Source organism: Lytechinus variegatus, chromosome 3 (genome assembly GCF_018143015.1).
Source record: "Lytechinus variegatus isolate NC3 chromosome 3, Lvar_3.0, whole genome shotgun sequence".
NCBI lineage: Eukaryota > Metazoa > Echinodermata > Echinoidea > Temnopleuroida > Toxopneustidae > Lytechinus > Lytechinus variegatus.
The window spans coordinates 66,319,895-66,335,911 of record NC_054742.1 but is presented as its reverse complement, the minus strand read 5'-3'; the positions used below and the strand labels follow the sequence as shown (position 1 = coordinate 66,335,911).

General features: G+C 36.1%; 1 protein-coding gene across 3 annotated transcripts in view; it reads left to right on the top strand.

The window, feature by feature from the left end:
* LOC121411715 (plexin-A4-like) overlaps positions 1–16,017 on the top strand; it is a 143,056-nt gene that overhangs the window by 86,463 nt on the left and 40,576 nt on the right. For all 3 annotated transcript variants that reach the window (XM_041604545.1, XM_041604544.1, XM_041604546.1), the window contains exons 8-10: positions 4,266–4,362; positions 12,917–13,022; positions 15,854–15,958. In XM_041604545.1, the coding sequence (XP_041460479.1) occupies positions 4,266–4,362; positions 12,917–13,022; positions 15,854–15,958 (308 nt within the window). The remainder of the gene's footprint in view (positions 1–4,265; positions 4,363–12,916; positions 13,023–15,853; positions 15,959–16,017) is intronic.

Sequence of the window (16,017 nt, the reverse complement as noted above, 5' to 3'; positions counted from 1 at the left end):
TAATATGAATTTAGAGCTTGATGTGAAACATTTGTATTTCGTTTCAATTTTCAATGGCGGGCATCTCATGACGATCGACTTGACTTCTTGAGTCGAGCTAGTGCACTTGTCTAAAAAAAATAATCATCATGTCAGGATTGATTCTCGAACATTGTCTACATGCAAAAACTCTGTTCAAGTTCGTAATATCACCATATAATAACATTTTACATGACAAAACAGAGAAAATTGCGTTTGATTTTTTTCCCCATCAATTTGAAGCTAGTTTGTGCCCAACTTTGGGCTCTGATTTCATGAATGGGAAAATATGTCATACGTCATCGAACACGCATGCGCATTGTGCTTATTTTCTCGGAGCTTGGAGGAGACGTCCAGAAATGGAATCATAGAAATAATCCCAGTATTAATTCTTCCATATGAACATAACATACTTTGCTGACATCGTCAATATTCTTAGTATGACCATTAAATCTTGTTAAATTGTAATAATTTAGATGAATTTAGGGCTCGATTCGAACCATTCGTATTTATTTTGATCGCATGTTCAATTGCGCCTAAAAAACTGGATTGTCATCAGGATTAATTCTCGAACATCGTCATAACTCATATTCCACAATCTTTCCTCACAATCGTTATATCAGCATTGAATAGCAATTCAAATGACCATCCAGAGAAAATTACGTATTTATTCCCATAAATTTATTTGGAGCTCATTTTGGATCCAACTACACAATCTCAGGCAAGTTACAGTGCTCTCCGTTGATTGCACTTGTTTGCTGGCGCTGACGTCAAGCACGCCTGTCGTTTCGGGAGAGTGAGTGTACGGAGCTGCGGACGGGGCTGGTGAATGGACTGCAAATGCTAGTTGACCGAAAATCATTCGGATCGACTCTGCATGATTCATGTCTTTATTATTGTTTCATTTTAAACTTATATGTTGTCATCTGCAAATATCATTGTTGAAGATATTTTGGGAAGAATTCTGCTTTGGTCCCGGCATTTTTTGTGTGTTTTGTGATCATGAACAATACAAACGAACTTTGCTCTGTCATCTGCTTGTGCAACGCTCACCCGGCCAACGCCAGCGCAGACCGTCAGTGCGTATAGTGCATATGCAAAGCGCATCGCATCGACGCAAAAACAAGACTAAATTTTCCCGCCTTCAATATTCGATGCATCGATGTTCGATCGAATTAGAGCTGTCGAACACCGGTTTTCAAAATAATCGATATGACTCAGGCTTAATTTAGTGTTTATATCAAAAGATATTGAATGTCTCTTGTTTATTGTTGGCAGTTGCCTTTGTCCGAAACAAATGACAGGTGTGATTAATACCTTCAGTGTAATAATCTTAGCTTTTTTTTTTTCTTTATACACTTAAAATTATTATCTGTTCACTCATAATTTGCATCTATTTTGGTTATTTCTCTATTCAATATTTTACTCATTCATGTAATTCATTTTATTTTGTTATGTATTAAAAGTCCTGCTTAGTCATAGCTGTGTTCATTTATTAAGTTCCTTTTAAATTTTGTTTTATTGATGTGTTATTCAATTAACATAACAGCTGTGGACCTTAATGGAATACTCGTTTACTCATGTGCAATTACTGAAGCTGTCACTAATTATTTTATAATATCCCTGTATGGTTTACATTTCCGCTTGTCATTTGATTGCATCCATCGATTCATATTTGGCTTCGTGTCGAACTAAAAGGGTTTAATGATTTATTAATCTCTTCCCATCAGTATTCGTGTCCTCACGTGGAGGGCACTCATAACCCGATTATGTAACCTGTGCTTGACGGATAAATGAAACTCTTTTCTTTCATTGTTAAGTATACTCATGCGCGCTTGAGATATTAAATGAGTCCTGTAGTGGATACTTAAGCTGCAGTATTTGCCAACCTCTGGCGCCATGTAGAGAGAGCATGAAGATACCGAACGGGAAAGAAAGTGAGAATGTTGCAAATTCCACTCGAGGCACATGACGGTGTCATATGATGGAATATGATAAAGATAATTCCTGGTTACTGCTTCCAGGCATGGCGGTTGAATTCACGGCTCTTGTGGTCGAAATGAGGGCGCGACGGAGAAGAATAAAAACCGAAAAAGCAACAACGGATGCAGCATATTCCAATGTGCTTGAAGCTATATTTCAGTTGAGTGTGCCAAAATTGATAGAGCTGCAGAAGAAAAATGCGGATATTGAACTGGGAAATATATATCTCTGATTAAGTCGGTCATTTACGAGGCTTTATTATTTTTATATATATGTATTGTGGTAATGCCCAAGACTGGTGGGAGACCACACTATATATAGAACATCTGCAGACTTGATGTGTCTGGGCAAGAAAATGAGAGAGACTGAGTCACTTCTACGGATCATCACTCTCGAAAATATGATCCCAAATATTTATTTCCTCTTCCAAATTGCATCTCACTTTCATCCGCATCTTTTCTCCTTAATCTTCGTGATTAAGATGCTGCCGGATCTGTTTAGAGTATATTCTCTAAATTGAGTCCCCCCCAATATCCATGTCTCTCCTAACTATCAGAAAATGTTTTTCCGCAGCTTGGGGGTTTTACATTACTACAGGATTTGTGAATTTGATGGGATATGACAGTCAAATGCACATGGGAAGTATTGGGGCGATGGGGTGCTGCAAATTGCCTGTTTGTATGTGAAGACGCGAGTGGCAAATGGGATAGCAATTTATACACATGCATATTATGATGGGATGGAGGGAAGGGAATGTATCGGTCAATCGAAAGAAAGAAAGAAATACAAGGGGGGAATAGAGAGAGATATGAAAGAGATATGGATATACAGAATTGAATAAGAGAGAAAATGAGACATATAGGCCTCTAGAGACTGGTATGAATATTGACAATTAAAAAATGCCACTGTCAAACGTGAATAGATAACATTTTTTAGTTGTTAAAATTCTAATTCTGATTACTGAAAATGGTACATACAACAGGAGTTATATTGTGAAAATCAGAATTTATAAGTTGTACACATATTCAAAAGTGAAAAAATTGAGCTATTTTGATTGCCTTCAGCAGTAGTGGAAAGAAAAAGATAGAATGAGATATAAAAGAAATAACAGGATTGCTATTGAGAAACAAAATGCCATGTATTAGAAATAGCGTTGACCTTTGAATTTGAAATTCCAATAAAAACTGGTTTTCACTGCGTTACAGACATGAAGGGGACATGTTTTTTTTTATATGTTTGATGCGTGGGGTGGTGATGTAAAAAATCCCAATAACTGCTCTCCAGGAAGAAATTGTAGGTTTTGTTTCCTTTTGTTTGTGGAATTATAGTCTGTGTTCTGTATTGTCTATTTTGGAGCCAAGCAGGGGTAATGAACTTATGGCTGTTTTCATATCTGTTTTACCTCTGTTATAAAAACTGCAAATCATCAACATTGCCTAATGCAATTAAAAACAATGGTAATATACATGATGTAAGTGTTGAAATTTATAGAAAGGATCAAAGTATATTTCTTTGAATTAAAAAAACACTATAGTGCTTAATCATATAGGCCTACTTGTGAATATCCATTGCTCTGATATTTTAATGATTTCGGAAAAGACTTGTGTTAACTTAATTTCCATCACTAAGCTGCACTACTGTTGACTTTGCAGTCTCGATGATTTCATAAATGACAATGACCCCAATCTTCATGAAAATAATACTTCAATGCAAAAGTACAAATTTTTGCAAAAGCTCTTTCTATGTTGAGCATGCATTCCGTTCGTGGAAAATTTTCTGAAATAATTTCATGAAAACGTGCTTCGGTGACAGTGTGAAAGCATCTTCTGTATGGAATTACACAAGTCAGTGACCCGACTCTGAACAGACAACAGTTTTTGAAATAAATCCTACATTGACATTTATATTTGATTGGATATGCAAATTTCATAGCCCCCAGCCTAAAATATATTGTGCCCTGTATTTTGTCTCAAACCAGCAACCATGCAGGCAGAAAATAAAACATGAAGATTGCATTCCATAAGGAACAACATGTTATGTACAGCATCCATGGATGCTTTAGTTTTGAACAAAGTGTGCATGAAATTTAACAAAGATAGGTGCCACACAAATTTTTAATCATTGGCTGATGCGATACCATTTATTTTCTTTTTCATGGTATTGCTTGGTGTAGGTATAGATCTATGTAGTCACATTTATTTTTAACAAATCCAGATTATAATATTGATTTATTTGATTTTGTTTTCTTATTTCATTCATTTTAGATCATGTTGCGCTGAAGCTGTCCCTGTTCATTGATCAAACCAATGTGGAAATCATCAGCACCGATTATTTCTTCTATGACTGCAGCAGAATCTCAAGGTATGCATTATGTTAGCCAGTGTACAAATAGCGAATAGGCATGAGTGCGATGGTGCGAGATTTCGCACGAGGTGAAAGAAAGATGCTCTATTGAACGAGGGGTTGGCCAAGTCGAATAGAGCGTCTCTTTCTTTCACCGAATGCGAAATCTCGCACCATTGCACGAATATGAATATATTTGCTATTTGTGTTGTACAACGCCTCGGAATCTAGTGAAATTCTGAAAAAAAGTGTTTTTCCCTGCAGTAATCGATGAAAAGGGAGGAAAAATATTGAAAGCAAAAAGCAAAACCCCACAAGCGCACATGACCTTGGGCAGCATTGCGCATTTAGCCAGAAGGCTATACACGTATTACACCTTCATTTTTACCGAGCGCAATAAATAAAATCGTATTGGGACGTCGCCTCCTAAAGCCGTGCAACGGTACATTTTGGATGGTACGCCGTGTGTGCAATGGTACGAATGTTTGACACTCAGCCTCCCATTTGCTTACGTACAACAAGCTAAGTAGGCGTTGTACAATAATGAGAATAAACTTTGCCTCCATTATTCAAATCATTAGACTGCTTCAAAGATACCAGGGCCTAATCTTACAAAGAGATGTGATTTTATCCAATCACAACTTGTCAACTATTGAAATCTATAAATGTTATAATTCTTCATATCAGAAATATACACAACATCCCTTTGGAGATAAAAAAGGAGCTCACTGATTGATCAAGACAATGACTGACGTTCATGACTATACATCGTATTTAGGAAGCACTTTGTGTGGACATTCACATTCTAGATGTTCATGTGGCTGCCCTTCCATAGTTGATATATATCGATCGTACTTATTGTAATTTTTTTGTGAGATGGCGCAGCAAATGTTATATATCAGAATAGAAATGTGTATTTGAACTTGAACTTGGGTAGAAAAAGGAGAGTAAAGGCGACCGCACCTTACGATTGGTCTGCGACTCAATTATGGAAAAAACATAGTAGAATTTGATGCTAATATTGAGAATTGGAATATCTTACTGTGTAAGGTTCGAAATCATCGTACAAATACGTATGTTCAAATCTGTGACTATGATATCATCCTTCTTAGAATAAAAGCAAATTTAATTTCTAGTCATAATGACATCATAGCAGTCGTACGATTGGTTATGATTTGGAACTATTTTGGCCTTTAAAGGATTGCAATCTTTCAAAATGGTTATATAGTATTCTCTCAATCAATTTTTACCTTGAATAAAATGATATGTTCCATTCACATTTTCAGAAAACGAGCAAAATGCGATTTGTTCCAAAATCGGATCGCGAACAGTCGTAAGGTGTACTGTGCGGTGGCCTTTAGACATGCCCTTGACTTTTTCTACCTCTGAAAGTCTACAGAATTGTGTCCCTCTGTAGTATTTGATGTTGTTTGTAAACTCTTTGCCCGCAGAAACCAATGGGGAACCAGGGTCCTTTTTCATAAAGATGTTTAATGCATCATTTCCATAACAAATATACTATCAGCCAATCGGATTGGAGGATTTTAGTAGCTTTTAACTAGTATTGCAAATTTGTTATTATATTTTTTGACAAGTTTAATGATATGAGCCCCACGTGGTCCTTGTACAATGTCTATGGGATATTAAAGAATGTAGCATACAGTAGATTTTGATCAAATTTGTAATGATGCAACATATACGAGTATACTTCGGTATAGCAGAATCGTCATAGCTCTGTACTAGTTTTGTCCTATTTTTTCCTGTTTTTTTTCTTGCAGATACCATTCAATGATGGTCTATTTGCGGTGTAAATATTTGTTACCTTGCAAGTTTATTTTATTGGGCTTTTCACATGTGGTTCGGAAAGAGAGAGATAAAGAAGGAAACAACCGATTTGTATGACAGAATGCATTCATTTCGGTAATACCTTTCAAAGGGTGGCGAAAGGTAGCTGTCATTTACCCCAACAATAGGAATTTTTCCCTTTCACAATGCTCAATGGTTTTCCACATAATGTGCATATCTGGAAGGGATACCTGTAGCTGTATTTTGACTGCACCACTAATCGCCTGTCATTAAATTGTGTGTTTGGGATAAAGCGGGCTTAGGGCCTCCTCTTCTTTATTCACTCGTGATACATGGGGCAGTCAGACGCTTTTATATATTCTTGAATATATGCTTTTCAAAGCAGCCATGTTGTCAGTAATGCTTTTTTTGTAAGCGTCCTATTGAAGGTTGACTGTGTATATCTTGTGTATCCCGGAGGCAAGATTTTGAGATAAGCATTAGGAAAGCATTGTAACTTTCAAAGTATCAAGATAGTACCTTCCCAATACTTAATTCATAAATTGCATTTAATTTGGAGAAAACTTTATCATCTGGTAATCAGTGTTTGAAATTACCTGGGACTTCAAGGAAATAGAATCCCCACCCGTACATAGTACAGACATGTCAGAGAAGCAAACACTGTTTAGGTTTGAAGGTTTGAATTACATTGGACATAGAGTAAAATTTTGTGGGGAAAACAGTTTCCAGAATTATCTACAGGGGTAACAAGGTTAATGGATTGACCATATTTGTTGTGGACCACTGTGGCTGCGACCACAGTTGCTGTGATGCCAATTGATCTGATCAAAAGGGCTCAGACCGTAGTTGTTTGTACATGATTACTGTGACCAGACTTTGTTCCAACGAAATTGCTCTGGCAGCAGCATCTCTGCTCACAGTACCTCTGCGTACAGTTGCTCAGTCCACAATTGCTGTGATGCCAATTAGTCTGACAAGAGTTTCTCAAATCATAGTTGTTTGTACACAGTTACTGTGACCACACTTCTTGAAACACCGGTTGCTCTCACCACTGTGGTTCGAAATGTGATAACAAATTTTTCTAACCACAATATCTCTGACCACAGTAACTGTGATACTGATGGTCCACATAACAGTTGCTCTTACCACAGTTCCGATAGTGCTAGTAGTCTATTATGTTTTGATGCAAATTGATGTGATTACAATTGCTATGCCCACAGCTATTGTTCTGTTGACAAGTGCTGACCACAGTTGTATTGGTATCAGGTACAGTGGTCATGATCTGATCAAAGATGTCATCGTCATGTCTCTTGTTTGCACTGATCAGAGTGGCCGTGACCACAGACCACAATTTCTGTGATGGCAGTTACTTTGTCTACATGAGTTCTGACTATGAGTGTGGCTGTGACCACAGTTGCATCAAGGACCACATCAAGGAAGTTGGACTTCCCTGCTTTGATGACAAGTACTCTCTGTACAGTACATGTATATCCTTTGAGTAATCATTAGAGCAATATTTGTGTTGCTGCTTGGTCATTTATCAGAAAATATACATGTATATAGCATAATAAATGTGTCTGATTCATAGGGGTGATGGAAATGGTTATATCATTGCTGCTTTATCATATGACCATGTACAAGGTATCCAGGTGTACAATACTAATTAAATCATGGGTAAAACTAGCACAGGAACCGTTCCCAATTTTTCTTTCTTTACCCATGACAAGTTAGTCCAGCCTGTACTGTGAAGTCCTATACATGCATCTGCAGTCATAAAAAATTGTTCATAAATGAGCGTTCATCCCTCCCTACTAAAAAAAAAACACCAACATCAAGTCAGGCCTGGGGCCCGTTGCAGAAAGAGTCGCAATCAATCGCAACTCTAAAAATCATGCATAACTTGATTTTCAACCAATCGACAGTGTGCATTTGGGACTTGCAGCTGATTTTTTTACTTGCGTTTAATCTCTTTCTGCAACGGGCCCCTGATCAAGTTAACTCCCAAGAAACAGTCTTGAACTAAGGATGTACACCGTATGTTGATCGAATTCACCTAATATCTTTAGAAATGTATGATGAATCAATTACATTTTTTTTAAATGCAGTGTAATGTATCCCTTGTCAGATCTTTCCAATGTTGCTTTGTTTGTGGTATAAATATATAAGTATAAATTTGCATTGTACTTTCAATTTAGGCAGGAAATTGAAAAGGGTTCTGGGACTTCCCAATAAACGTTTCTTTGGTCCTGTTTTCAATTTGAGTTTCCTGTTTGGCTCTGCTTAAGTGAACGTAATTAAGGCCCCAAGAATTAATCCATTAGGTACCTGACACAAGCAGGCCTGGTTGGAGTAATCCCGGTCAGAACAATTTTTCAGGAGCTAGTGGGTTAAATCTGCAACTTTGCCTTGCAAAATGATTTGATGAGAAATCCAAATTGGTTCATCCATGGGCATCATCATTGCTCATCAACTGGATATTATTTCGGTGTTTGCGAGCGGTGATCATTTCAACGGGAGTGATCGAAGCGAATGTGACAATAGCATTGACATCTAATTAAAGTTAGAATGAATGTTAATTGTCTCACAGACAAGGGTAACATGATGATCAAGAACACGATTCCTACCACTCAAAGGCATTTCATGATATTAGTGGTTACTAATTTCCACTGACTATTGTTATAAGCTACTGAAATCCTTGTATCTGATTGGCTGAGAACAAATTGACCAATGAAAATGACTGATGCGTCATGAAACTCTCCTCATGTGTCAATATAGCAGGCGTGAGGCTGTATTAACATTTTGAAACATAATATGATTGTTATTGTATGAGAGCTTGCAAAATTGATGACTGAAGATAAATTAGAAGTGCATTAGTCTTTTGCATAAAAAGTACATTCATTCTGATACAATGATGGTTGATGGATGATGTCACCATTGTATTGAAAGACTTTAACGAACAGCCAACTGCAACACAGTTTTGATTTGAGTATACCTTGGGCACATGTAGTTTCCTTTGGCTTTGCGCTAGTGCCTATCAGCCTTTCACTTCAAGTTCAAACATTGTTTGTATTGTGGGATAGGTCCCTTTTCCGTTATTGAGAAACAAAAGCCTCAATGGGGAAAGCCCCTACTCTTTGTTTATAGGCCTACTTTTTAGGAATCCATTTGTCGTAACCCCTTAAAGAATGGTTTGAGAGGTTGTAAATCATTTTTTCACTCAAATGGGCAATTTTGTCTCAACTGTCTGACAACATTCTTATTCAACAAAATAGAATGTGGAGCGTTGTGGCCCAGTGGATAAGTCTTCTGACTTTGAAACAGAGGGTCGTGGGTTCGAATCCCAGCCACGGCGTAATTTCCTTCAGGAAGAAATTTATCCACACTGTGCTGCACTCGACCCAGGTGAGGTGAATGGGTACCCGGCAGGATTGATTCCTTGAATGCATGAGCGCTGAGAGGCAGCTCGAGCTAAAGCCGGGGTAATAATAATGATTAAAAAAACGCGCCTCGGAATAGAATATTTCTAGATAGATGGCGCTATATAAATGCCTATTATTATTATTATTAGAGATGCAATATTTATGTTATAAATTAGTTGCCAGTTCAAAGTACCACGGAAATCCCTATCCTCTGATACACAGAGGTGGATGAATTCCTATTGTTGACAACACATTGAACATCTAAAAATTGAAGGAGGCCTATAATCATCATCATTCCATGAGTGTTTCCACTAGATTGTTTTTAAATTACCTCTTGAATGCCATCTAGATTATAGGTTGCTTCCAGACCGACTCGATTACCAACATACCTGTAAATTCAAAAGCACCTGTTCAGGCCTTAAAACCCCAATAATACCCTTTTTACACAGGATTTTCTTAGCCCCGGACTATCGCTAACCCCGTACTATCCTTAACCCCGTACCATTTTTTTTTCCTTTTCACACATGCCAAATTGTTATTGCTAACCCTGGACAAGGAATGCTTGCTTTTCACATACGAAACTCGCTAACCCCAGACTAGTGGTAGCTCATAAATATTCACGAGCGCAATGAGGGCTCATTCGGGTCATATCCAAAATCGCGCGCGCTTTAAATACATTTGTCGATCATTCGTAGTACAAGTACTTCACTCGGAATTGTTTACCGGCTATATGATAGACCTTTTTTGCTTGATTCAGTTGTTCATGAATTTTCATTATGCTTACCTCTGATTGGACAACAGGGCCGGCTCTGTTGCGGGGCATGAATGGGAGTGCTTAGCCCACTTTTGTTTTACACTAACGATCTTAACCCCGTACTATCGCTCTTATTGCTTGGATAACCCTGCTTTTTTGCAGGGCCAAATAATCCTGTACTAAAGGTGGGGTTAGCCCACTTTGCAAAAGTGCTGTGTAAAAGAAAGTGGGCTAAGCTAATTTAGCCCCACCTATAGTACGGGGTTAAGGAAATTTTAGTGTGTGTAAAAAGGGTATAATTGTTTTCCACATTTGTACCAAAACCAGTCCCTTATAATGCAATCATGAGTAATTTACTTTCATGCTGCCAAAAATACTGATTATTTTCTCATTGTGGTAGACTGGAGTAGATTCCCTGATCAGATTTTTAATTGGTCTGAAAACACCCATGGAGGCTTCTAAGATAGTGGTATTCATTAATAATTGACTAAATGAGGTTCTCCATTATGGAGTGATGTTAATTTTAAACCATGAATCATTGATTGAGAACAATCTGTATTTAAAAAAAGGATGCAGAGAACATTGACAGTAACGGTCTATTCTGTATTCAGTATATATTTTTCTCACTTAAAAAACAAACAAAATTTTTTACAAATATATACATAATGTATCTTACGAACTAATTTTTTAGATTAAGATTGATGTTAACCTTGATAGTGACGCTTTATTTAATTGAAAAATGCTTAAAAAACATTTAAAAAAATCAAAGTCAGATCTTACTAAATAAAAATGCATTAAATCTTTGGACAACAACAAGATAAGTTGATAACAAAAACCCCTTCTATATTCAGATGTTATTTCAGTCCCATATTTGCTTTTTTATGTCTTCACCATTGAACCATTCAATTCTATTAAAGCTTGTGTATAGTTTTGGTAAATCTGCCAAAATGCACCTATCACTATTCCAATTCATTGCTAGCTAATATGAATGGATATGCCCTATAACAGTTATGATGTGGAGGATATGAAATGAAAATGTGTTTTACAGGATAAATTTTGCAATTTTACATGGAAATTTAACTTGATCGGGTCACCCGATCAAATTAAATATCTGTGTGTTTTTGTCTTTCAATTAAGTCCTATTCCAAATCATGGAATGGGCTGAAACTTTCAAGATATGTTCTTTGTCTGTAACTTTTGGATATCTAATCACTAAATTTATAAGATAAGTGCTTGAATGCCCATTTTTTAATTTAAAAAAAGCATCGCCGAGAGAGGGCGCTATATATCCAAGATTTGAATATTTGAAATTTTCTCAGAGAAGTGCAGTTGGAAAAATATCTAACGGTCCCTACGCTTCAGTAAGACTGTCATATTAGATGATATTCGATTATCAATCACATTATTGACCCTTTACCAAAGCTATACACAGGCTTTAATGTTTTATGGGCATGATATACATAGATTGATAAGAAAATTTTCTTTCTGGCCTAGATATTTTGTATTCCCAGTATGAATTTTAATCAGATGAGATTCAGGTCCTTCAATAAACCTGCACCAAGCTGTATTGATCCATATCATTGGGATATTCGGTGATTTAGAAAATATGGAATGTCTCGAAAGGGCACAGAGTCACAGACTAATCCCATTTATTACGAATGCAGCATGAACATTTCATGCCCTGCCGCCTAGGTCATCCGCTTTAACAACTCCTCTTTGAAGTACGTACCTGAAATGCAATAAAATAAACCTCAGGTCAAAATGAATTCATGCACTGACATTTTACTGGTTGGTTTATGTTTTTTATTTGCTTGATAATGTTTTTTTTTGTCTTATGTTTCTGCCTTGGACTGCTCCAGAGGCAAATATGTTTGCAGGGATGCTGTCCGTCTGTACATTCATCTGTCCATCTAAATAAACGTTTTGATGTGTACTAGTATTCATCAAATTTGTAATCATATACACATATGATTACAATGATAATGGTAATGGTTATCACATGAGAAATAGCAGTGGGAATGTTAGTATTGCAATGGTTATTTGCACAATTGATTGTTATGGACATGTTAATTGAAATGTAATAGTAAATGTGATGCCTGAACAAGATTCATTTGAAGGTAAATTCATAAGGTGTGAAATTTCTTGATTGTGCCCAAAAGACATATTCTTAGTGAATGGTATTGATAATGGTAATGTCTTTTTGTAATGGTTATGTTTATTTGTAATGGTAATGGTTTTGAGATGGTAATAGTTATTGAAATAGTAATGGTTTTGTAATGTTAATGGTTATAATAACATTAATGGTTTTGTAAAAGTAACATGGTTACTGTAATGGTAATCGTATAATCTTTTCAATTGTAATGGTTTATTTGTCACGGTATTCTATAAAAAGTTCTTATGTCATCCTTCATAGCAATTCCGTAAGAGTTTGACATTCTGAATTTCCAAAGCTCATCTCGAGGACAACCGGTCTTTGTACTCTTTGATCGAGTACCACTCTTACTTGTAGTTGAACCTATCCAACACCTTCTGCATCTTGCTTCATTGTTGGTTAATTCCCAACTCTCTTTACCCATCAATCTTTGTCTTACAGCTGTACGGAATGTTCCAGTAGTCGGTGGGATTGTGATTGGTGTATCCATGACAACGCCTGCACCCATGACAGTTCGTCTTGTTCGGCGGTAATCACCGGAATGGATGTAAGTAAAGGAATCGAATTATCTGTCTTTTGTTGCAGGAAAAGCGCTCAATTTTGTATCAAATTCCTGGGAGATAATGATTTTGGTTTACCCGGAGGGACAGTTTTTGTGATATTGGATATCCAGTTTGCAGCATTTTGCAACGGGGGAAGTGACTGTCAAACACAAAGGTTTATGAAGTTTTTTTTGCAAACATTTGAATTAAGAAGTGGTAAATTTCATTTCCTTTGCACATCAAAAAACAACAACAAAACACAAATATATAACAAACAAAATGTGTCCATTATGCTTTTACTGGACATTTTACAATTTTTTTTTACTTTCTTTCTTTGGTTAACATTTGTTGCCTCACATTTATCAATTATTCAGTCCATTGACTGCACTTATTTCTTTTCTGTTATTTACAAACCAAACTAAAGTTTTGTTGTTTGACTTTTATGTGTTTTTGAAAAATCATATAATTTCATTGATATCCTTTGACCATATATTTATCATACTTGAGTGGAATAAAAATTATTTTATATGGAATACCATAAATGGCAAAGTATTTTGATATATTCCTGGTATGAAGGAATGTGATGAGTTGCATCATAAAGCCTTATTATAAAAATAAAGATTAGAACATTAGTACATAGTAAACATTGGTAGACTGATATTCAGCCTGTTTGCATCATGTGTTTAATAAAACTCACATAAGTATCATATCGGTGAACAACAGTACAGTTGGTATGTTTACATACATTTTCCATCTACCTACTTCATCACAGTAAAACTTCAATTATCCAATTTGTAGAGCAATTCTAAAGATTTGTTTACAAAATCATCCTGTTCATAGAGCAGAGCTAATACACAATACCCGAAATATGCAATCTCTACAAATATATGCAATGCAACGTTAGGAAGTGAAGTGAAATAATTAGGTCACGCCTGATAGCTGTACTGCATATGAGTAGGTAAATGCAGACAGATCATTAAACTTGTGATTCATGCATTGAGCATGGGAAAACAAGATTAGACTACAATTTGAAATGACGATCATGTTGATATATGGTGTTTGACAATTAGTTTTGGAGTCAAATACTCTGTCAATATTGAAACTATTTTCAAATATTTGTTTGTGGTACAGTATTATGTCAATATGTTACTGTGCTATGCACTTGTTACAGTAGGTAGCCTTACTTTCTATTTAACAGAAGTCTTTATATCACTCTGCTAAGGTCCTCGTTAAATTTGTTAGCTATCATTTTCACGAATGCTCGTTCTCTCTCCGTACTTTAACCCAAATACACTTCTTCTGAGATACAAGATACGTCCATTAGATTTGGGATGTTGCAAATGATGTATGGTCCATTCAGAATCTAATCCGGCCATTTCATCATGACCAGTCAACGGCTATCATGTGACCTCCATGTTGGAACATAATCCCGGTGAATCCACCCGACTCTGATTTCTCTGTGAAATCATGAGGCAAATTGGACACGCTTCATTTGTGGGGGATTAAAGCCAGTTGGGTCCCTTTTTGAGGTATCTCATCGAAGCCCACGAAAGAATGGACGCGCTTGATAGGATTAAAGTCACCCGGGGCTCGTAACACAAACTTTAGCAATCATCATAGAACCTTTTTTTACGATCGATTGCATTGGCTACAGTGTACATTTGATCATGAAAATCAAGCGTACGATTGATCGCTAATCTTTGTGTTATGGGACCCAGAACTGGTTTTATGTAGGAAAGGTCTTACATGATCTTTTATTTATCAAGAGTAGTGTTTCACTCGTTGGTAGCGTCCATGGTTTCATGGAGCATCTTGTCAATGCTTCTCACTGACAAATTTGCTCTGAGCCAATCAGATGCAAGGATTTCAGTAGCTTGTAACAGCTGTCAGTGAAAATTAGTGAAGATTTGTTTCATGAAATCCTCCTCTATTAGTTGTGGACACAATCTCATAATTTCAAGATATACAGTATCGTCTGTCTATGCCCTCATCCCACTTGATCTTATGTTTCCAATGCTGGGTGCCATTTGTAGTTCATCATCGTGCTTCTACATAATCAGGGCCTGGTTTTATAAACGAGCATTATAATGGTAACTTTGACATCAAATTGCAATTACCATGGTAACAATCCTCAACAGCCAATCAAAATCACAGATTCCATGGGAGTTACTATTAGATGGCAAAGTTACCATAATTTTATTTTTTTTGTATTTATGTATTTATTTGTTTTTTGTTCATTCTTATATTTATTTGTTTGTTTATTTATTAATTTAATTTTTGGGGGTGGAATGGGGCCCAAAGCTTGTTTAAGTTTGTAAAAAAGTTTGTTAAGTAGGTAACTGCCCTTGTTGAGATGATAATGGCTTCCACTTTTATGACAAGGTCTGCAAACTAAACAAAGATTATTGTAACTGAAATATAATTGGGTGAACAAAATTGAAACAAAAAGTGGAAGTATTCAAAGTTATCTCACCATGTAAAGATTGCAGAGAATGTCACCAAACACCTGTCTTGAAGAGAATTTATTTTCAAGATTTTGGGGTAAGCTTGAAAAGCAAAATTATTGTTACTATGATCACTTTCATTATTGTTATTATATTTATCATGAGGCCTCTAGTTGTTATGATTCCCATTCTTATGCTTATATCATAATTTACCTCATTTGAAATCTATTATTGCATATATCTTCGTAATTATTTTCATTACTCTATTGTTCTTCTTGTTGCTATTATTATTGTTATTTCTTTTATTATTGTCTATATTGTAATTATTATTATTACCTAGATTGATTTTGATATTGTAATTAATCATGATTATTATACTTATTTTTGTAAAGGGACCATCATCTTGTGCCAAGCTTCTACCTGTAACATCAGCCATTCAAATTCCCGTCGGTTTGGAGAGAGAATTTCAGCTGAAAGCTATCAATCTTCCATCTATGGTAAGACTTAATTACATCTGATAAGATCACAAATTAAAATATGGGTCAATGCTTGTATA